The sequence below is a fragment of the Anser anser genome (genome assembly GCF_964211835.1).
Source record: "Anser anser genome assembly, chromosome: 6".
Taxonomy (NCBI): domain Eukaryota; kingdom Metazoa; phylum Chordata; class Aves; order Anseriformes; family Anatidae; genus Anser; species Anser anser.
Window position 1 is genome coordinate 16,916,319 of NC_139726.1, and position 21,717 is coordinate 16,938,035.

General features: G+C 63.7%; 4 protein-coding genes across 8 annotated transcripts; 1 reads left to right on the plus strand and 3 right to left on the minus strand.

Moving 5' to 3' along the window:
- Positions 1-2,088: 2,088 nt before the first annotated feature.
- Positions 2,089-6,980, minus strand: GLB1L (galactosidase beta 1 like). Of its 3 annotated transcripts, XM_083840662.1 has the most exons (17): positions 6,822-6,980; positions 5,968-6,140; positions 5,660-5,810; positions 5,480-5,540; positions 5,264-5,358; positions 4,978-5,158; positions 4,838-4,896; positions 4,626-4,747; positions 4,479-4,519; positions 4,098-4,216; positions 3,900-3,974; positions 3,734-3,823; positions 3,522-3,635; positions 3,154-3,285; positions 2,776-2,860; positions 2,645-2,717; positions 2,430-2,568 (listed from the first exon to the last, which is right to left on the minus strand). In XM_083840662.1, exons 1-16 carry the CDS (start codon positions 6,873-6,875, stop codon positions 2,665-2,667), a joined length of 1,605 nt encoding a protein of 534 aa, XP_083696788.1. In that variant the 5' UTR covers positions 6,876-6,980; the 3' UTR covers positions 2,430-2,568; positions 2,645-2,664. The 3 variants fall into 3 exon arrangements, with proteins under 3 accessions (XP_083696786.1, XP_083696787.1, XP_083696788.1); XM_083840660.1 differs by having other exon boundaries at positions 2,089-2,568; positions 2,645-2,860; positions 6,822-6,979; XM_083840661.1 differs by having other exon boundaries at positions 2,089-2,568; positions 2,645-2,860; positions 5,968-6,113; positions 6,822-6,976.
- Positions 6,981-7,082: 102 nt separating this feature from the next.
- STK16 (serine/threonine kinase 16) lies at positions 7,083-9,108 on the plus strand. 2 transcript variants are annotated; one of them, XM_083840677.1, is made up of 7 exons: positions 7,083-7,174; positions 7,406-7,625; positions 7,703-7,836; positions 7,928-8,048; positions 8,153-8,248; positions 8,320-8,441; positions 8,520-9,108. In XM_083840677.1, the coding sequence occupies exons 1-7, from the start codon at positions 7,161-7,163 to the stop codon at positions 8,656-8,658; spliced, it is 846 nt and encodes a 281-aa protein (XP_083696803.1). In that variant the 5' UTR covers positions 7,083-7,160; the 3' UTR covers positions 8,659-9,108. The 2 variants fall into 2 exon arrangements, with proteins under 2 accessions (XP_083696803.1, XP_083696802.1); XM_083840676.1 differs by having other exon boundaries at positions 7,091-7,246.
- A 1,006-nt stretch (positions 9,109-10,114) lies between these two features.
- Positions 10,115-19,159, minus strand: LOC310901331 (tubulin alpha-5 chain). Of its 2 annotated transcripts, none has more exons than XM_083840665.1 (4): positions 19,043-19,159; positions 11,966-12,188; positions 11,377-11,525; positions 10,115-11,176 (listed from the first exon to the last, which is right to left on the minus strand). In XM_083840665.1, exons 1-4 carry the CDS (start codon positions 19,043-19,045, stop codon positions 10,205-10,207), a joined length of 1,347 nt encoding a protein of 448 aa, XP_083696791.1. In that variant the 5' UTR covers positions 19,046-19,159; the 3' UTR covers positions 10,115-10,204. The 2 variants fall into 2 exon arrangements, with proteins under 2 accessions (XP_083696791.1, XP_083696792.1); XM_083840666.1 differs by lacking the exon at positions 19,043-19,159 and adding an exon at positions 13,417-13,557.
- On the minus strand, positions 15,612-19,282 carry LOC310901330 (tubulin alpha-5 chain-like; the record flags this gene model as incomplete). The annotated part of the gene is made up of 4 exons (XM_083840664.1): positions 15,612-16,677; positions 16,859-17,007; positions 17,182-17,404; positions 19,043-19,282. The coding sequence occupies 4 exons, from the start codon at positions 19,280-19,282 to the stop codon at positions 15,706-15,708; spliced, it is 1,584 nt and encodes a 527-aa protein (XP_083696790.1). The 3' UTR covers positions 15,612-15,705.
- Between the last annotated feature and the right edge of the window lie 2,435 nt (positions 19,283-21,717).

The window sequence follows — 21,717 nt, forward strand, 5'->3', positions numbered from 1 at the left end:
TTAAGACTTTTTCTTTTTTTTTGAGCTTGTTGTCATGAAAAGCATCAGTGTAGCAACAATTCAGTGTTCCAAGATTCTACTCCTAGCTACAACACATGTAGGCTACATTATAAAATAAGTTAGGCACATCACTCCAGACTTCAGCACAACAGATAGCAGAACCCAACCCAAAATGCAACAGGGAAATAATATGGGATAGTTTTGTGTATGACCCAGAAACTTGCAAAACACCCACCTGCCAAGCACATATGGGTTAAGGCAGAAGATGCTCTGCTCTACTATAGCAAAAGTGATTTAATGAAACTTTAGAAGCAATTGCTTAAGACTTGCTCCAAATACCTTAACTTGATGCAACGTCAAATTGATGCTGATTAAAATTGGTAAAACAGATGGCATTACTGCCACTGATCTCTTATTCTTTGGGGAAACGTCCCGAATAACCTCTCATGTAACTTGACTGCTGAGTAGTTGATGCCTATGCAAAAGGGACACTTACATGCAGAGGTGTGCAGCCTTGTCACTTCAGGAGTAGCTAATGCTTGAAGCTAATAGCTTGACTGCAAAAAATTTACTGGATACCAACGTAATGTCAAAACTGGCTTCACATAATCAAGCCAGCTCAAATCAGGGTTACCCTCTGGAGGATTAACACACTGGCAAGCAGTCTGGCACATGCTTCTATGCTACCAGAAGTGAACAGTCAGTAGTGCTCAAACAGGAAGTTTTTCAGGAAGAGTATTTGCGTAGACCTAAGCAATAACAGCCTTCATTAGCAAATTGCTTTTCCCTTGTTTCTGGACAGGGAATCCCCTCTGCTTGCTGAGTTTTGACACTTGAATAAGCAGAAGAGAAAAATGCATAGTAGCTACCTGAACAGAGACCATACACACAGGCACTTCCATTAAAATCACCTGACTTGGCATGTTTTCAGCATTGTAAGTCTTGTGTCAGAAGCAGCTTCTTCTTGAGAGTGGAGATATTTTGCAACAGGTTTGAAGGTCATAAACATCACATTAAATACCTGTGCAGGTATTGAAAGTTTTGTGCATCCTCTTCAGACAATTAATTATAAACATAAGTCAATCAGGAAAGCAGATAAAACTGTGTCTGCTTCTTTTCCCATAGAGTCTTGTCCCATAAGTCCTAACAGGATTTATTTTTCCACTGTTTACTAGTCGTTATTCATGAGTTGTTATCAAAGTATTTATGCTTAAAATGGTAACGTGCTTTTACCTTTTCAATTTCTAGAAGCTGAAGCTGGTCTTCAGAAACCTTTCTGCCACCTCTCTGTAGTCCTTCGTTTCTGGTTTGAGTTCCACTACCTTGAGTTGCTGGTTTTGCTTATCATCCCACGTTTCAGGGAGCACTGTGGTTTCTTGATCTTCAGGAGAAACACAATCGATTACTCAAATCCCCTACTTAAAGAGAAATACGGTCTGCTACAACCCCCTCTGAAAACTTATACACCTAGCTTATCACTGGTGCCTGTTGGCTTTTGTCACCCAAGAGTATTTCTTTTAAAACCAACCAACCAAAGGAGTAGGGAGTTTCAGTTTCCAGGTTGTCATTGCACTGGCAGTTGATGTGCCTGAACGGGCACATGTCTTCTGAGTGGACCTCCACACCACACTCTTTCCTACTTGCCTTATTTTGCAGGCTTTCAAACCACATACGTTTTCAGCCTTACTCCCCATCCACTGGGTTTGCTGTTCACTAGCTGAATTTGGTCTACAAATAAATGCCTCTTCTGAGAGAAGAACCCAAATTCACTGTTTTTCCCTCTTGGTCACACAGAGGATATGGTAGTGGGTTGCTAGTGAAGACAACAGTAAACATGTATTTTCTCACTCAGGGAAGAGGAAAGTTGCAGGTAGAGAGTTGCTCCCAGTGACGGAGCTCAGTGTACGGGCTGATCCCCCTCCTGGTGACCGGGAAACCCAGTTTTGGGGCGAGGAATCGCCCTGGCACTTGCACCTGCACGGTGTTGAGGAAGCAGGGAGGAAGCATAGCAGCAGCAGCAGCAGCGCTCACCACACACCTGACCCGGCAAGAAACCACTGCAGCCGGGGGATTACTGGGAGACACGGAGGCTCTCAAACGGTTTATTGCAAAGGGTTCCCGCAGGAGACACAGGAGAAGGAGCACAGTCCTCTTTGGCTGTGGCTTCTTTACTCCTTGCCTCCTCTTCGTCCTCGTAGGAGTCCAGGCCCACCTCCTCGTAATCCTTCTCCAGGGCAGCCATGTCCTCACGTGCCTCAGAGAACTCGCCCTCCTCCGTGCCCTCACCCACGTACCCTGGTGTGCACAAGACACATACCAGGCACACGACAGCGCCTGGCAGCCCCGCGTTTATTCTGCAGTCCAGGTGCTGGGGCTGAGGGTCCTGTTGAGAAGGGGTTGGTCGAGGAAGAGCAGGAAGGGGGTGGGAGGTGCTCCCTCCAGCTCCAGCACCGTGATGTTGTTTGGGCAGCCAACACGCAGGACTGAGCCAGGCACAAAGAGGGTCTGCTGGGGCCCACGGCGGGGCCAGTACCGGCCCAGGTTGAAGCCGTTTATCCACAGCTGGCCCTGGAAGAGGGAGATGGGACTGAGCTGTGCCCCTCTCCACCCCCTCATCCGCTCTCCTCGCTCTGCACGACCTTACCTTGCTCCAACCTGGGAACTTCACAAAGGTGTCCCAGGCAATGCCAGGGGTCTCAAAGGTCCCGGTGTAGAAGGCTGGCCCCGATCTGCCCCTACCGCTTGATTGTGGCAGGGCAGCGTGGGGCCAGCCCTGCTGGACGGCAGCGTCTATGGCCAGGGGGTAGATGAGCCAGGTGCTGAGCGGGCTGGAGTCCAAGGAGAGGTTCCCCAGCAAGCCCTGTGGTGGAGGAGGAGGGAAAATGAGGCAGTGGGGTTTGCCCTGGGAACGGAATAGGATCCTATGGGAGCGGCTGCACGATCCTGGCTGCCACAGCACCAGGAGAAGGCGATGCCAATCCCACTGCTTTATCCTGGTCCCGCGGGGTTTGCCCCCTGCCCAGGGTCACACCGGTGGGTGGGTGCAGAGGAAGGGGGAGACAGTGCAAGGTTAACCAGGGAGCAGGGCTCAGGGTGCCCGGATAGGGTCTGTGGGAGGGGGCAGGAGGGGGCTGTTTGGCTGTTTCCCCTCACCTTGAAGTCGCTGAAGTTGGCCCCGAAGCTGAGCCTGCCCATGTTCTCCAGGAGCACGTCCAGCGCGTCCCCTGCCCTGCCGGTCACACGCAGCGTGGTCTGCCCGTCCCGCTCCAGCGTCCCCTGGTACTCCTGCAGACACAGGGTGGTCAGCGCTGCCTCCCCACACCCCGGTCCCACCGCCCCAAATGCTGCCAGCACAGCGTCCCGCTGCCTTCTCCCCCCAGAGCCAGCCCAGGGCTGCCTGCTGCCCCCAAAGGGACACAAACGGGCCAGCGGGGTGCCCCTCGGGGGCTCAGTGGGGCTCTCAGCACCCTGCCTGTCCCCGAGGTCCTGGCCCTGCACGTCCCCCCTGAGAGGCACCCCACCTTCTGCAGCATCACGTAGCCGCGGTCGCGGACGCCGTGGGGAGGAGCGCTCAGCGGGGCCGGGGCCGGGACGTCGCGGGGCAGCTGCGTGTGGTACAGCACAAAGCCATGGGCCTGCAGGGCAGCACAGAAAGGGAAAGGGGGCTGCCGTGAGCCCCTTTCCCCCACCCCAGCGTCTCTCTCGATGTGCCCCAGTGCGCCCAGCCCCTCACCTGCTTTATGGCCTCGAAGGTGAGGGGGAACTGGCTGCGGATGGGCCCGGAGGGGGACAGGACATGCAGGACGTCCAGGAGATCAGCATGCTGCAGAGAGGAAGGGGAGCTGGGCAGCCGGGCAGTGCCGGGCAGGGGCCACACAGCCCCCCGAGCCCGCACTCACCTTGTGCAGATCCACCCGGCCGTAGGCATACTTGGGGGTGGCGGGGGGCATCGGGCCCACGGGCAGGGGCTGGAACTGAACGGCAGGCTGTCAGGGGGCCCTCGGGGCTGAGGGGTCCCCTGGGACGAGCAGGGAGATGTCCCTGCCCTGCCAGGTCCTCCCGTGCCCACTGCTGCCCCCTCCTGCCCTGCTCAGCACCTTGCTGATGACCGTGCGGATGGCAAACAGCTTCTCCGTGGGGTCTCCGGCCTCCGAGAGCGGTGCATCGTAGTCGTAACTGGTGGTCACTGGTTTGTACTGGGCCTTTAAGTCAGCACCTGGCCAGGGAAGCGATGGGCGCTGCAGGAAGGGGCTCTCCGGCACAGCCTGGACCCCAGCCCTGGGCTGGCCGCAACGCAATGGGGGCACGACCCAGAACTGGTGGTCTTAGGGTCAGAAGGAGTCCCCAGGGGGACAAGCTGGGGCTGGGGGCCAGCGAACCCCACGGGATGGAGCGTTAGCCTGGAGCAGGCCCCTGGGTGCCGAGGAAAGCCCCCCACCCCAGCACCACTGCGCGCCCCCCAGGCAGCCCCCACTCACCGCTCCAGTAGGCGAAGTTGGTGCCCCCGTGGAACATGTACCTGCGTGACACCCAGCGAGCGCCCTCAGCACCCACACACCAACCCAGACCCCCCCGCTGCCCCCCCGGGGCCCAGGCTGCGCCCCCCGCCCCGGCTGGCTACTTGCATGTTGACATTGGCTCCCAGCCGCAGCATGTCGGCGAGCCCCCGGGCCACCTGCGCGGCGCTGGTGCTGGCGTGCGCGCCCCCCCAGTAGTCCAGCCAGCCCGTGTAGTACTCGGAGTTCACCTGGGGGGGCAAGGGGCCGGTGACATCCCCCAGTGACCCGCTCCCCAGGCAGCCTAGCCTCCCAGCTCGCCCTCTCCCTCGGTGCCTCACCAGGGGCCCCCTCGGCTCGATGCTGCGCTGCGCGCCGAACGCCTCCGTCACGTTGGAGTCTGCAGTGGGAAGAAGACGAGAGGTTGGAGCAGGAGGGGAACGGGACCCCTGTCCCCTCTCCTCCTCCACCTTGGCGGCACCTGGCCCGAAGTCGACGGTGGCGTAGAGCCCCTGCAGGGTGCCGCAGCGCAGCTCCTCCGCCCGCGCGCCGTCGGTGGTGAAGAGCAGCGCCTCGCCGCCCAGCAGCGCTCGGAAGGAGCCCAGCAGGTGCCGCAGGTAGTCGTAGTCGCAGGCGTAGTAGCTCCCGTATTCGTTCTCCACCTGCGAGCCGGGCACGATGCAGCCGGGTCCTGACGGGCACCCAGCTCCCCCCATCCCTCCCCCCAAGGCACCTGGGGGCACCCCGGCAGCCCCGCAGCACCCCACCTGCACGCTGATGATGTTCCCCCCGTGCTGGTAGAGCCGAGGCTTGATCTTGGGGAGCAGGACGTGGAGCCAGGAGTCGACGGCTGCCAGGAAGGCTGGGGGGACAGGGCGCAGCTCAGCCTGCTAGCAGCCCCCCGGTCCCGGCGGATGGAAATAATCCGGGGGGCGCTGGGAGAGGGGGCAGCACCACGGCTCCGGCCCCGTGCTGAGGCTCACCGGGGTCGGAGGAGCGCAGGACGATGTCTGATTTCCACAGCAGCCAGGCAGGCAGGCCACCCTAGGGGAACACCCGCAGCAGCACGAGAGACAAACAGCTCAGAGAGCCCCAGAGGCGGGCCAGCCCCGCCGTGCCCCCCCAGCCACCCATCACCCCCAGCGCGGGGCCACGGGCCTCACCATCTCCCACTCGGCACAGATGTAGGGCCCCGGCCGCAGGATCACCAGGAGCCCCAGCTCCGCTGTCAGGTCCAGGAAGGCTTCCACGTCCCGGTCCCCGGAGAAGTCGTACACCCCCGGCAGCGGCTCGTGGTAGTTCCAGGGCACGTAGCTGGGGCGAGACGGGGATGGCGACTGGGCACGCACGGGGGGAGCCCAGGCACGTGTTGTGCCCGGCAGGGGGGTCCCAGAGCTCAGCGTACGGGCTGATCCCCCTCCTGGTGACCGAGTAACCCAGTTGTGGGGTGAGGAGTCGCCCCGGCACTTACACCTGCACGGCGTTGAGCCCGCTCATGTACATCTTGAGCAGCCGGTCGCGCCAGGCGGGGCGCGGGACGCGGGCGTAGTGGATGCTGCCCGAGACGTAGCGAAAAGGGGTGCCGTCCTTGCGGAAGCAGTCCTGCTCGTAGTCCAGCTGGAAGGAGCGCGGCGGGGCGGTGGGCTGCGGGGAGAGGCAGGGCTGCGGATCCCCAAAACGCCCTGCACGGACCCCGAGGACCCTTCCTCGACATGGGGCAAGTGACGGGGCCAAGTGGGAGGAGATGGTTAGGGGTTGGGGGTCTAGGGGGTTGGGGTGCAGGGGTTGGGGTGTGGGGGGATTGGGGTGCAGGGATTGGGGGTGCAGGGGGACTGGGGTGCAGGGGGACTGGGGGTCTATGGGGTTGGGGTGCAGGGGTTTGCGGTGCAGGGGGTTGTGGGTGCAGGGGTTTGCAGTGCAGGGGGTTGGGGTTTAGGGGACTGGGGTCCGCTGCAGGGGCTGAGCGGGGTGGCTACAGCAGGAGGAGACAGTTAGGGGTTGGGGTGCAGGGGGTTGGCGTGCAGGGGATGAGGATGCAGGGGGTTGGGGGTCTAGGGGATTAGGGTGCATGGGTTGGGGGCGCAGGGGGTTTGGGGTGCAGGGGGTTTGGGGTGCAGGGGGGTTGGGGGTCTGGGGGATTAGGGTGCATGGGTTGGGGGTGCAGGGGGTTGGGGGTCTAGGGGATTAGGGTGCAGGGGTTGGGGGTGCAGGGGGGTTGGGGGTCTAGGGGATTAGGGTGCATGGGTTTGGGGTGCAGGGGTTGGGGGTCTAGGGGATTGGGGGTCTAGTGGGTTTGGGCCTGGGGGTTTGGGGTCCTCCACCGACCTGGGCGTGCAGCAGCCCCGCAGCCAGCAGCAGGGCGAGGCCCGGCAGCCCCATGCCTGCGGGCGGGCCCGGCGCGGCGCGGAGCCGCTCACCGCGCTCCCTCCCGCCTCTCTGCGGGGTCGCACAATGGCGGTGCCCCCCCCCGCTTGGCCCCGCCCCCTCCCGCCAAGCCCCGCCCCCTTCCCGCAAACCACGCCCCCTCCGCAGTTACCGCCCGTTCCAACGCGCCGCGCCCATCCCGTTAGGCCCCGCCCCTCGCGCCAAGCCCCGCCCCCCCTCCCGGCGGGTGGCGGCGGTGACGCGCGCGGCGGCGGCGCGCGGCGATGACGCGCGCGGACGATGGGGCAGGCGCTGTGCGTGTGCTCGCGCGCCACCGTCAGCCTCGGGGGCGCGCGCTACCTGCTGCTGCACCGCCTGGCGGAGGGGTGGGCACGGGGGGGGGGGGGGGGGGGCTGTGCCGGGGGGGGGGCGCTGAGCCCGCAGGGGGCCGGGGGGGTTCGGGGGGGGGTACCCCAAAACGGGCACCCCCCCCGCTCCCCTTCCCCGGGGACTGCCCGCCCCAAACGGCGCTCGGCTCCCCGCAGGGGCTTCAGCTGCGTGGACCTGGTGGAGGGGCTGCGTGACGGGCGGCTGTACGCCCTGAAGCGCATCGTGTGCCACGACGGGGAGGACCGGCAGGCCGCCCTGCGCGAGGCGGAGATGCACGGCCTCGTGCGGCACCCCAACGTCCTGCGGCTGGAGGCCCACTGCCTGGTGGAGAAGGGCGCCAAGCACGAGGCCTGGCTGCTGCTGCCCTACGTCAAGGTGAGGCGGGCGCGGAGCCCCCGGCCCCGCGCCGCGTGGGGCGGCGGTGGAGGCGAGCGGCCGCTTGCTTTCGGCAGGGGGGGACCCTCTGGGGCGAGGTGGAGGCGCTGCGAGAGAAAGGGGCCTTCATGCCGGAGCAGCGCGTCCTCCTCATCCTCCACGGCATCTGCTGCGGGCTGCAGGCCATCCACAGCAAGGGCTACGCGCACAGGTAGGGGCTGCCAGCCCTGCCCGTGGCGGGTACGTGGACATCTGGGGGGCCGGAGGGTGCCCGGTGACATTTTTGCCCCCCCCCCATGCAGGGACCTCAAACCCACCAACGTGCTGCTGGATGAGGACGACCAGCCCGTGCTGATGGACCTGGGCTCCATGAACCGGGCCCGCATCGAAGTCACCAGCTCTCGGGAGGCCGTGGCCGTGCAGGTGGGTGCCCCATGGAGGGGGAGCACCCCGGGCCTCATCCCGCTGCTCACCCCTGCCCCGAGCCCTTCGTCGCTTCACTCACCCTCCCCTCTGCCTCTCTGCAGGACTGGGCTGCCCAGCGCTGCACCATCTCCTACCGAGCCCCGGAGCTCTTCACGGTGCCCAGCCAGTGCGTCATAGACGAGCGCACGGATATTTGGGTAAGGATCTGGCCCCCTCCTCCTCTCCACGCCATGTGGGGGGGGGTTGCCCTGACCCCACCGTGCTCCAGTCCCTAGGCTGCGTGCTGTACTGCATGATGTTCGGGGAGGGCCCCTACGACATGGTCTTCCAGAAGGGTGACAGCGTTGCTCTGGCGGTGCAGAACCCCATCGCCGTGCCCCCATCTTCCAGGTGAGGCACCAGGGTGGGGGGCCGGGCCCAGCTCCCCGTGGCAGGGCCGTGCTGACCCCTCTCCCTCTCTCCCCGCAGGTACTCGGCCGCCCTGCGCCGCCTGCTCTCCTCCATGATGATGGTGAACCCCCAGGAGCGGCCCAGCATCGACGAGGTCCTGCAGCAGCTGGAGGGGCTGCAGCCCGCGCCGGCCGGCCAGGTCACCACGTGCATCTGAGCCCGTCCCACCCCGCGGCGGCACAGGCCGAGCCGGGAGAAGAGCAGCTGCCCTCGGCCCTGCTTCCCTGCAGGGCTTATTTCAGAGGGGATTTCTGCACCTGGGGGAGAGCTGCTCCGTGCCGGAGGTGTGTTGGACTTGGAGCGTGGCCTTTGGGGCTGTGTGCTGGGGGTTTGTGCCCCAAACGCTGTTGCTGGGGGCTCGCACAGCCCAGGGCTGAGCCCCAGGACTGGTACACACGACCTGCTGCTAAACACAGGCGCTTACAGAGGAGCAGGGTGTCCAGCACGGCACCCCAAGGGGGCACTCCTGCCCAGGGCAGAGCCGTGGTTGGGGCCCAGCCTGGTGCTGGAGTGAGGCAGGGGGCAGGCGAGACCTGGTGCCTGCTCCACCGCCGCCCTCAGCGCCTTCGTTGCCTTGTGTTTTGAGTAAAAGATGTTCTTTATTGCAGAGGTGTGGATGGTGTCCCTGTTCCTGCCGGGGCATGGGGTGAGCAGGCAGCCAGAGCCTGCAGCCTAGCGCTGCCGGAGGGGAAGGGCACGGGAGGACAGCCCTGGTGGGTCGGCACAGCCACAGCATTAGCATTAAGCAGGGAAAATTAATCTCCGGCCCCAGCGTAGATGAGATGGATGAGAGTTAACACAAATCTCCCATCTACAGCTGGGGCTGGGCACTGCAGTGCAGGCCCTCCGAGGCAGCACCAGCAGGAGAAGGGGGCTCAGCACAGTGTAAGCACAGGGCAGGGAATGGGCAGAAGGAGCAGCAGCCCAGCTTTATGGGACAAGGACAGCTCTGGGACAGCAGGGCCTGCTCTGCAAACACCCCAGCGCGACGAGCACCCGCAGCCTAGTAGCTGGGAGGGCTCACTGGGACACACAGCAGGTGCAATGCCCGCAGGCGAGGGGGGGGAAAATAAACAATGCATCCAAGTGGTTTCCACAGGGAGCGTTCTCCTCCTTTAATCCTCCACCACAACACGGCAGTACAGCAGCCACAGGGATTCACAGGCTGGGTGCCCTCGCAGGGTGCACCCGATGCACCGCAGAGCTTGGGCACGCCCCTCGCCCCGTGCTGTGGCTGCAGGGGCAGGGGCGCGGGGCTGCTCCCTCCGCTCCCAACACACTCCTTCCAGCCCAGCCCACCTACCCCACTGGCTGCACGTGGCGAGATGTCTCAGCAGCCACAGATGTTTTGTTGCTCTGGCTGAATGTGCTCCTCTGGGCTCCAGGTGCGAAGCAGGGCCATCCACAGGAGGAAGCGGTACCCACCCTGCCTGGACCAGGGAGCAGTGCGGGACGTGCGCTGTGGCCCTGGGGACACTTACTTGCGTGGGGAGCGAGCTGAAACAGGAGAAAGAGCAGAGCACGGGGAGGAAGCATAGCAGCAGCAGCAGCAGCAGCAGCGCTCACCACACACCTGACCTGGCAAGAAACCAACGCAGCCGGGGTGTTACTGGGAGACACGGAGGCTCTCAAACGGTTTATTGCAAAGGGTTCCCGCAGGAGACACGGGAGAAGGAGCAAGGTCCCCTTGGGCCGCGGCGTCTCTACTCCTCGCCCTCCTCTTCATCCTCGTAGGAGTCCAGGCCCACCTCCTCGTAATCCTTCTCCAGGGCAGCCATGTCCTCGCGCGCCTCGGAGAACTCGCCCTCCTCCATGCCCTCGCCCACGTACCAGTGCACGAAGGCGCGCTTGGCGTACATCAGGTCGAACTTGTGGTCGAGGCGAGCCCAGGCCTCGGCGATGGCCGTGGTGTTGCTCAGCATGCAGACGGCGCGCTGCACCTTGGCCAGGTCCCCCCCCGGCACCACGGTGGGCGGCTGGTAGTTGATGCCCACCTTGAAGCCCGTGGGGCACCAGTCCACGAACTGGATGCTGCGCTTGGTCTTGATGGTGGCGATGGCGGCGTTGACGTCCTTGGGCACCACGTCCCCGCGGTACAGCAGGCAGCACGCCATGTACTTGCCGTGCCGAGGGTCGCACTTCACCATCTGGTTGGCCGGCTCGAAGCACGAGTTGGTGATCTCGGCCACCGACAGCTGCTCGTGGTAGGCCTTCTCTGCAGAGATGACGGGGGCGTAGGTGGCCAGGGGGAAGTGGATGCGAGGGTAGGGCACCAGGTTGGTCTGGAACTCGGTCAGGTCGACGTTCAGGGCCCCGTCAAACCTCAACGAGGCGGTGATGGATGAAACGATCTGACTGATGAGGCGGTTGAGGTTGGTGTAGGTCGGGCGCTCGATGTCCAGGTTCCTGCGGCAGATGTCGTAGATGGCCTCGTTGTCCACCATGAAGGCACAGTCCGAGTGCTCCAGGGTGGTGTGGGTGGTAAGGATGGAGTTGTAGGGCTCCACCACGGCGGTGGAAACCTGTGGGGCAGGGTAGATGGAGAACTCGAGCTTGGACTTCTTGCCGTAGTCAACAGAGAGGCGCTCCATCAGCAGGGAGGTGAATCCGGAGCCGGTGCCGCCTCCAAAGCTATGAAAAACGAGGAAGCCCTGGAGGCCCGTGCACTGGTCAGCCTGCAGGGAGAGAGAGAAGCATGAGATTGCTCTGCTGCTGATCTCCCCGTCAACACCTGCCTGTCCAGACGTCCTTCAGGACCTGCTCCACCCCTGCCATGAGCAGCTGCAGACCCCTCCCAGGGCACAGGGGGGCTCTGACCCCCGGCAGGACGACACAGCCCAGCCCAGGGGACACGTCCCCAGCAGCAGTTACCCACCAGCTTCCGGATCCTGTCCAGCACTTGGTCGATGATCTCCTTGCCGATGGTGTAGTGCCCGCGGGCGTAGTTGTTGGCAGCGTCCTCCTTGCCGGTGATGAGCTGCTCGGGGTGGAAGAGCTGCCGGTAGATCCCAGCCCGCACCTCATCTAGGAGAGATCGGGGAGAGCTGAGCCTGGCGCAGGCTGCTGGTAACAGCCAGGCTGGTGCGAGCCCCGTCCCTCGTCCTCCTCCCAGCTCCACCTGCCCGGGGCACAGCCCAGGACCCGCATATCACTGGGGCCACCGCGGGCAGCAGGTTTCTGCTCCAGACGGAGGTGGCTGCCACCTCCCTGCGCAGGAGCTCGGCTTCTCCCACCCGTGGGAGCTGCTGTGCCGGTTGGGCTGGTTTCTCTCCGCACACACGTGCAGAGCGGAGGCTACCAGCACCGCTGCCTCCAGGACATTTCAGTAACAAAGCCGGTGCGGAGCTTTGTGGCTTCTCCTGGGGTTACGGGTTGCAGGACACCCTGCAGGGAACGCACAGCAGCCGCTCACTGCCCACCCGGGGCTGCTCCCGTGTCACACACGGCCCTGCCCCGGCGCTCACCGATGACGGTGGGCTCCAGGTCCACGAAGATGGCCCGCGGGACGTGCTTCCCGGCGCCGGTCTCGCAGAAGAAGGTGGTGAAGGAGTCGTCCCCCCCGCCGATGGTCTTGTCGCTGGGCATCTGCCCGTCGGGCTGGATGCCGTGCTCCAGGCAGTACAGCTCCCAGCACGTGTTGCCCATCTGGACGCCGGCCTGGCCGACGTGGACGGAGATGCACTCGCGCTGGGGAGGGGGAGGCAGGGTCAGAGCCTGGCACGGCGCCCTCCGGCCCACCCCACGGGGGGCCCTGCCTGGTGCCGGCGCCCCACGGCCGCCCGCCGGGGAGCACGCTTCCTCTTGCACAAGCTACGTGCCGCCGAGCGGCCCCGCTCTGCCCTCGCTGCCCTCGGGTTGGGACCTGGCGTCCCTCCCGGCGGCCTGGCCATCGCTGCGTGCCGCCAGCCGTGCACACGCTGCCTCGGGCCTCCCGGGCTGCCCCGGCAGCCTCAGCCCCTTCCCCACGTCGTGGCAGCCCGACGAGCTGACGCGGGCACATTCCTGTCCCGGAGACGCAGCCAGCACGGGGGAGCCCCAAAACTTTCCTGCTCCGGAGCTGGGCAGGGGGCTTTGGGACAGGGGGGCAGCACGGGGACTCCCCCGGGGGTCACTCAGCCCTGTCCCCAGGCTGCAAAGCCCTGGGATGGGCAGCGGGCAGGGGACATGCCGGTGGCTCCCTGGCACCCCTGCCCCGGCTCTGGCACCGTGCTGGGGACGGTGCGGCACCGCCGCGGGCACCCCGGGGAGGGCGAAGGGCTCCTGGCCCCGGGGTGCGGGGCCGGGGGGGCCGGGGCCGAAGGGCAGCGGGGCCGGCCCGGGGCAGGGCGCTGCGGCTGCTGGCACGGCCCCGGCCCCCGCCGGGACTCTAAATATAGCCCCGGGCCCCCGGGACAGGGCGCGGGCGGTCGCCGGCTTTGGCCAGCGGCCCCTGCCCGCACCGCCGCCGCCAGAGCCCCCGCGGGACGGGACGGCACGGGATGGCACGGGACGGGACGGGACGGGGCGAGCCCCCCGCTCCCAGCCCCGACGGGGACCCCCCGGTGCAGCGGGGGGGGAACCGAGCCGAGCCCCCCGGCCCCGGTGCCCGGCTGCCGCCTCCCCCCGGCACCTGTCCCCGTCCGTCCGCGGCCACCGCGCACCGGGCGCCACCGGAGGGGTCGCGGCCACCCCCCCCAAACCGGCGCCCCCCCCCCCCCGCGGGGGCAGCGGGGACGGGTCCGGGGGGACACCGGGAGGACACCGGGGGGACACCGGGGCGGCGGGGGGCGGCTGCCCCCAGGCAGGGCCCGGTGGGGCTGCCCAAGGTCACGGTAGGGAAGGAGGGGGCGCGTCGCGGTGGCTCCGCCGTGCCCCCCGCCGCTACCGGGGCGCCCCCCCCGCCGTGCCCGGTGCCCGGTGCCCGGAGCGCACTCACCATGCTGCGGGGGGGGCCCGGGCTGTCCCGGCGGCTCGGTGCGGCGGGGCTCGGTGTGGAGCTGCGGCTGCTGCAATCCCCGCCGCAGCGAACTTCTTATAGCGGGGAGGGGTCTGGTGCCGCCACGCCCCCCTCATTTGGGTACATTTGCATGCGGGGCGGGGGGAAGCTCCCCCGGGGCGGCGGGAGCCTGCCTGGGTCCCTGCGCACCGGGGGGGGGGACCCAAGGGTGCCGGGGCTGCGGGCACCAGGAGGCAGGGCTCAGCCACGGGACAGGGTACAGCAGCCCCATACCTGCTCTGCCACCAGCCCCCCCTCACCCCAAGCTCTGCTGGGAGCTAACCCCCCCCCACCCCTACCCCAAGGACTCCAGGGCTGCAGCACCTGGGTCCCTAGAGCAGGAGAAAAGAAGAGAAACAAGTGAGAGATGAGGACCAGGTCTGGAGATCAGAGTACCCCAAAACGTCCCTCGGCCATCTCAGCACTTGGGGATCCTCTGGCCAGGGGCTGCCGTTCCCCGAGGGGGGGGACAGGCAGGCAGCGCCGGGCACCTGCTGAGACTAAGGAAGGGCACAGCCAGTCTGGGCTGCGGGGCTGGAAAGAGGGGTGGCTGCACCCATTTGTTGATACCCAAGTGACTCCTCGTGCCTGCACACACAGAAACCCCTCTGGGGGAGTGCAGCCCCCCCGGGGCCAGGGCTGGTGCTGCTGCTGGGGATGTGTGAGCCACTGCCAGCCTCACTGGCTGGGGAAAAGCAGACCCCAGCACTCCAGCCTTGTGCACTGAGCACGGCAGGGAGAGGGCTCTGTCCTTGCCATCAGGACATGGTCTCACACAGCACTCCCTGCCCTTGGGGACGGGGGCTCTGCTACCTGGGAATATGCCAGGAGAAACTGCTGGGTACCCCCTGCAGTGGGGTCTAAGGCAGAGGTGCAGGCTAGCCTTCAGAAAATAATAATAAAAAAAAAAAAAACAGGAGCTGCGGTTGTGTCCTGTGTGCTCCTGGCAGCAGCCAGGTCTCTCCGAAGGCACGGGGAGGAGTTACCGATGCAGCGGGATTACTCCTGGAGGAGCAGGGTCCTTCCTCGCCCCGCACTCAGACCTTGGCAAGGAGCTGTGGGGAGCAGTGCCCAGCACGAGGGGCAGCAGCTCCTGCCCTGGCGCAGCGGCCGGCACCGCTCAGTCTGAGCCTGGTGCTCCGGACACGGGGAACGGCGCCAGGAGCCACGGAGCTGCCCTGCGCACTGGGACATGCGCCTGGCCCCGCTCCAGGAATCGGTGCGGCCCGCTGCTGGCTCACACTTTCCCCTCCAGCGGACACGGGTGCATGCCGGGAGCAGGAGAGCAGCGGAGGACAGCCCCCGGGGGTCAGCGTAGCTGGAGCATAAGCGTTAAGCAGGGAAAATTAATCTCCGGCCCCAGCGTGCTGGATAACGGGTAACACAAATCTCCCGTTTGCAGCTGGAGGAAGGAGACGAGGTCTGGACGTTCGGGCACCAGGCAGCACAGGGAGAGGTCTCAGCGTGGTGCCAGTGGCAGAGTCAGGCTGGGAGCAGGCACAGGCACTGCCAGAGCCCGTGGGTGTGAGGGAAGGGCTGGCAGCAGCACTGCCCTGTCCTGACAAAGAGGGAAGAAGGGAGCTGCTCCACCAGGATGTGCCTATGGCATCCCCAGAAGCTACCATAGGAGAGGCATAAAATGGAACCAAAAGTCATGGGGCTCCTTTGAAACCCTCTGGCATCAGCTCCAGCACAAGAACAAGCAATGGCCAGGCTGTAACTACTTTAATCCTTCTTTCCAGTTGAGTTCAGCCTCCTGGGGTGCCTTCCCAAATCCCTGCTCACAGAGACCAAGAGCACACTGAGAAGACTCAAAACTATTGCAGGCAGCTCCAAGGGGAGACATTTCCCTCTTCTTCCTTGCCCTTTGAATTCAGGAACAGAGCTAGGTTTCTCTCCCATCACAGCATCAGGTTTCCTCCTGATCCCTTTGCTGGACATGGCTGGGTTTTTAACCAGAACATGCTGTGTGTCCTCTCCTCCTCCCCCAGGTATGGGGCTCCTGCCTGTGTGGGGAGCGAGCTGAAACACGAGCAGGAGCAGAGCAGGGAGGAAGCATAGCAGCAGCAGCAGCAGCAGCAGCAGCGCTCACCACACACCTGACCTGGCAAGAAACCAACGCAGCCGGGGGGTTACTGGGAGACACGGAGGCTCTCAAACGGTTTATTGCAAAGGGTTCCCGCAGGAGACACGGGAGAAGGAGCACGGTCCCCTTGGGCCGCGGCGTCTCTACTCCTCGCCCTCCTCTTCGTCCTCGTAGGAGTCCAGGCCCACCTCCTCGTAATCCTTCTCCAGGGCAGCCATGTCCTCGCGCGCCTCGGAGAACTCGCCCTCCTCCATGCCCTCGCCCACGTACCAGTGCACGAAGGCGCGCTTGGCGTACATCAGGTCGAACTTGTGGTCGAGGCGAGCCCAGGCCTCGGCGATGGCCGTGGTGTTGCTCAGCATGCAGACGGCGCGCTGCACCTTGGCCAGGTCCCCCCCCGGCACCACGGTGGGCGGCTGGTAGTTGATGCCCACCTTGAAGCCCGTGGGGCACCAGTCCACGAACTGGATGCTGCGCTTGGTCTTGATGGTGGCGATGGCGGCGTTGACGTCCTTGGGCACCACGTCCCCGCGGTACAGCAGGCAGCACGCCATGTACTTGCCGTGCCGAGGGTCGCACTTCACCATCTGGTTGGCCGGCTCGAAGCACGAGTTGGTGATCTCGGCCACCGACAGCTGCTCGTGATATGCCCTCTCGGCCGAAACAACCGGGGCGTAGGTGGCCAGGGGGAAGTGGATGCGAGGGTAGGGCACCAGGTTGGTCTGGAACTCGGTCAGGTCGACGTTCAGGGCCCCGTCAAACCTCAACGAGGCGGTGATGGAGGAGACGACCTGGCTGATGAGGCGGTTGAGGTTGGTGTAGGTCGGGCGCTCGATGTCCAGGTTCCTGCGGCAGATGTCGTAGATGGCCTCGTTGTCCACCATGAAGGCACAGTCCGAGTGCTCTAAAGTACTGTGCGTGGTAAGGATGGAGTTGTAGGGCTCCACCACGGCGGTGGAGACCTGTGGGGCAGGGTAAATGGAGAACTCGAGCTTGGACTTCTTGCCGTAGTCAACAGAGAGGCGCTCCATCAGCAGGGAGGTGAATCCAGAGCCGGTGCCGCCTCCGAAGCTGCGAAACACGAGGAAGCCCTGGAGGCCCGTGCACTGGTCAGCCTGCAGGGAGAGACGAGTGAGAGTCTTCCACGCACTGACTTTAGTGGAGGGAAGTGTCTGAGTTTCACTTGGGCTAATGCAGACCCCTGCCAGGGCACAGCAGGGCCTGCTGCACGCTCCCACCTCCACCGCAGTGATGGATCCCAGCCCAGGGGACACGTCCCCAGCAGCAGTTACCCACCAGCTTCCGGATCCTGTCCAGCACTTGGTCGATGATCTCCTTGCCGATGGTGTAGTGCCCGCGGGCGTAGTTGTTGGCAGCGTCCTCCTTGCCGGTGATCATCTGCTCGGGGTGGAAGAGCTGCCGGTAGACTCCTCCCCGAACCTCATCTAGGAGAGGTTAGCACAATATCAGAGGCCGTGGGGTAAGGTGGCAGGAGACACGCTGGGTTACTCCTAGCACTAGTGACCACCCTCACTGCCCACCTGGGGCGTGCAGACAGGAACAGGAGAGCAGTCAGTGGCTGCCCCCCATGCCGCGCACAGCCCTGCCCCGGCACTCACCGATCACGGTGGGCTCCAGGTCCACGAAGATGGCCCGCGGGACGTGCTTCCCGGCGCCAGTCTCGCAGAAGAAGGTGGTGAAGGAGTCGTCCCCCCCGCCGATGGTCTTGTCGCTGGGCATCTGCCCGTCGGGCTGGATGCCGTGCTCCAGGCAGTACAGCTCCCAGCACGTGTTGCCCATCTGGACGCCGGCCTGGCCGACATGGACGGAGATGCACTCGCGCTGGGGAGGGGGAAGCATGGGACAGAGGTCAGCAGGGACCACGATGGAGCTGCTGCAGGCATCGAGGTGCCCACAGGAGCCTTGCGAGCTTGTTCATATCGCACTGCCCTACAGCGCAGTGCCTTCATCCCAGCCCGCTGACCTGACCAAAACCCCATGCTCTGTCTCCCATCGCCGCACTGCCCACCTGGGGGGGATGGAGACCCATCTGCTGGAGCCGGGGACACCAGGCCAGCACGTTCCCTGCTCTGCCCCAGCCAGAAGCCCTGGCAGCACCCAGGGAGCACCTTCCCCATTGCATGAGCGCTCATGCAGCTGAGGCTGGGGTCCCGCGGCAGCTGCCATGCCCCTGGTCATCTGCTGCACCTACAGCATGGCTGCGGGCTGAGGTGGCACAGCACCGCCCGGACCCCAGAGCTGGGGGGTGGCGGCGTTGGGAACGGAAGCCCAGCATGGGGGGAATTTGCAGCAGTGAATGGTTGCCATGCTCGGAGGCTCCGCTTCCCTAAATTAGCTCCGGAGTGGGAGGCGTTAGCTCAGTTTGCAGCTGAGCTGAAGGGCTGATGCAGGAGGGTCCCCTACAGCGCAGTGCCCCGGGGAAAGTGCGGCTGAGGTCAGTCCTGCAGCCTCCTTCCCTCCTTCCCTCCAGGTGAGGCACCGCAGAAGCTGCAGCCCTCTCGACAAGCACCAAAACGCCCGGTGCCTCGGTCCTGTTGTTGCCAAGGGTTGGATGCGTCATCAGGCACAGCCGAGGCAGAGGAGCATCCAAACCAGACCGGATTTCCAGAGCAGCCAGTGCCCCGCTGTGAGTCAGCTGGCAGGAAGGCGCTGGAGCCATTTTGTGCGCAGGGGTACGGCAGCGACGGCCGCCCGGGGAGGCTGTGCGGGTCACGGCACGCACGCCCTGGCTCTGTGCGTCTGGGGAGCTTTCTGAGCTGCTCTCCTGAGGCTGTAGTGACAGGGGTAAGCCTTGGTACCCTTCGTGAGGACCAGAAGTCCATCTCTCCTTCCTTCCCAAAGCTGAGGACCGAGGAGTTCCCCTGTCCCCCCCAGCAGGTCCGTAGAGGTTTGGTATCACAACGAGCCAACGGGGAGGAAACTCCAGGACCCCCAGCAGAAGCGTGCAGCCAGCGCTGCTGTGAGCACCCTGGGATGGCCAGAAGAAAGACACGGGACAGGGCTCCTCGCTCTGCCTTCCCTCCCCGACAGGCCTGGGGCAGCAGGCAGGGCGCCGGGGCACCCCGATGCTCTCCAGAGCCGGAGCTGGCACCACGGCAGCAGGGTGGGGGGCGAAGATCCCAGAGCTCGGCTGCGGGGTTGCAGCCCGGGAGCCCGGCAGAGCGGGCACAAAGCCCTCACGCCGTGGGACCAGGGGCTGTCAGAGGACGGAGAAGGAGGCGCGGTGACGGGTTCGGCCAAAACACAGGTCTCCCCGCGCCTCGCCCAGGAGCCGCCAGACGCCAGCAGCTCACACGGCTGCAGGGGGTGCTCCGAGGAGCCGCCGAGCGCCTGGGTGCGAGCAGAAGCTGGGCAAAGGCTGAAACCCGGCAGGGGGGGCACGCCGGGTGCCAATGCCCGGACACCCCGGGGGGGGCCCTGCCCGGGCTGCCCGGCACCTCGGGGCGCCCCAGCACTCACCATGCTGCCGCTCCGCTCCGCACCGCTCCGCACCGCTCCGCACCGCCTCTCCCGGGGCTGCCGCAGCTCCGCACGCCCGGCCCGGCCGCGCCGCCGCCTTATACCGGGGGCGGCACCGTGGGCTCGGGGCGGGCGGCCCCGCCCGCAGCCTTTGCATAAATTCGCATGCATCGCCTGTATTTCGCTGGAGTTTGTGTAGGTGAGGCTGGGCGCGGAGGCAGGGCCACCGAGGGGCGGCATCGCCAGCTCCCCGCCTGGCAGGGGGCACAGGAGGGCTGCGAGGCTGCTCCTGCACCCGCACGGGCTGGTCCCGGCAGGGGGGCTTCCAGTAACCTCAAGGGGGGTACCCGCTGGGACTTTTCTTTGCTGTGATTCAGTGATGGCTGCTCCATCCTACGCCCCGCCAAATATTTGCAGCATCCACCGCGATGCAGAGCCAGCCCTGCCTCTGGCTTAATGAGTTTTCACTGAAAGGCGCCGTCATCTCTCAGCTCACGCTGAAAGCTGAAGGCTGGACGTAAATCACCCACTCACAAGGGTCCTTCTTTGTGCCTGAGTCACCTGGAAGGTGTCACCTTCGCTGATGAAGGCGTGCCGAGTGGCTGGAGGCAGCGGTACGGCTGTGCCTGAGCAGCACATCCTGAGCCCTGCTGAAATGGCCGAGCCAAATGATCAAGGTGGGCTTCGTCAAGCCAGCAGAAAAAGGCGTTTTTCCACAGATACCCCTGGTTGTGAGCACTGCCGGAGCTGAGCAGGGCGCTGTGGCGACCGTATGGCTCTGGAAACGCCCAAATCTCCTGTGCTATAAATGTCCTTTGAGTGACCTCAGAGATCAGCAGATAACACGGGGCTTGCTGGTGCACACAGTGCAGGGGCGTGAGGCAGTAACGAGGCATCAGCGTTTGAGCCCTGTAAGTTAATGGATGTGAAGGGGAGCGGTGGGATCATCTTTCCCCACGAAAACCTTTGCCAAGGCGCTCGCTGAAGTACGTCCTAGATGGCAAGACGTCGGTGCTGACTGGGTGTCTCCTGGCACCGTCCCGACTTTTGCCAATTAAATCTGGGGCGTTTATAGCGTGAGTCCTTCGCAGCACAGGTTGGAACACACGCAGCGGAGCTAGGCAGCGGGCGGCCTTTCAGGCGAGCAACAAGACTTGGGCAGTTCACCCAGCTTTGGAAGATTTGTTTGATAATCCCATGGCACCTCGGGGTGTTAAATGATGTGATATGTCTCCGAGAGGTGCCGGGATCTGCTTATATACCATTCTGGTAGGGAGCTGGGGGTGAGGCAACACTGATTGATCATTGCTGTGAATGCATGCTCGTGGTGAAAAAATATCGTTCAGATGCTGTTATGTTAAGAGCAGGCTGGCAGGGAGTGACAAGGGAGCCATGAGTGATTCTGAGCCACGCACGGCCACGCACTTCCCATCTGAAAACACCGAACAGATGTCTGAGCCTTTCGGAAATGCTGCAGAGCAGCTGGCTAAAGCTGGGCAGCAGCGATCAGCCGGATCGTCAAGGCTGTGGGAAGTCACTGAACTGACGTCGTATAAACTGACGTCGTATTTGACTGGGAAGCAAGCAGAAAGTGTAATGACAAGCCCAACAAAACGCTAACGCGTGTATTCATCCCAAGGATATATTTGCAAGGAGCAAGATCCAGCAATGGAAATTTTTTTCTTTCATCAGTGAGTCAGAATTCAACAAGCTCTTGATGGAAGAATGAGAAAAACAGGTTGGAGGTAGTGCAGGTGGCAGAGCCCCTGCTTGCTGCTGCCTGCAGAGCCTGGACACCGCTACGCGAGGAGGAGGAGGAGGAGGAGGGGAAGAAGGAGGAGGAGGAGGCAGCGTAACATTTTGCAGGTCTGCAGTGCCTCCAACAAAGGCAGACCCTGCCAGGGACTTGCCACTCGCAAGTGCCTCGCAGCCTTGCAACAGACCCCCGTTGTTTATGGCACTAAATTTAGAGAGTGAATGTATTTCTTAGTTCCTGATTTACGCTAAAAAGCCCTTTGTTGCAAGTTATTATGAAAGGTTGTCTCTTGGTGGGAAAACGCACTTCTCACCAGAGGAGAAGTGCTGCTGCTAGTAGAGGAACTGCTGCCAGCAGAGCTTGCTGTCCCCAGAACAAAACCTCTTCCAGAAATCTGTTACCTGGTCCCACTGGGCCAAGCTGAGACTCAGCAAAGGCCTTAAAGTGTATTTAAGGCAGATGCAGATAGGAAGGGATTCGTTTTCTATGCGCTCAGGTGAGAAGATACATGTTTGAGACTTGCTGGCTGTAAGGGCGTTGAAGCACGATTGTCCCGGGGGCCAAGGAGTCTTCCTTTGTGGATGTCTTTGATAACCAAGCGTGGCTTCTGCTCCAGAAGAGCGGATGGGATGCAGAGCACCGAACTGATCCGGCAGGAGCTATCTCTGCTGGAGCTGAGCTAGAGCAGCGTAATTGCTGGTTCAGATAAAATGAAGTCAGTTGTGAAATGCCTGCTGCATGGCCCGGAGCGTGCGCGGCGTTACAGGAACAATAAAGCTAATTCCAGATCTCGCCGCAGTCCTAAGCCCTGAATCACCGGGCGGCAGCGAGGGCAGGGAGGCGCTCCCAGGGCCGCAGCCTCTCACCCGCGCTCGTCCCCAGCCTGCAAGGCTACGAGGGCCGGGCGGACGAGTCGGGA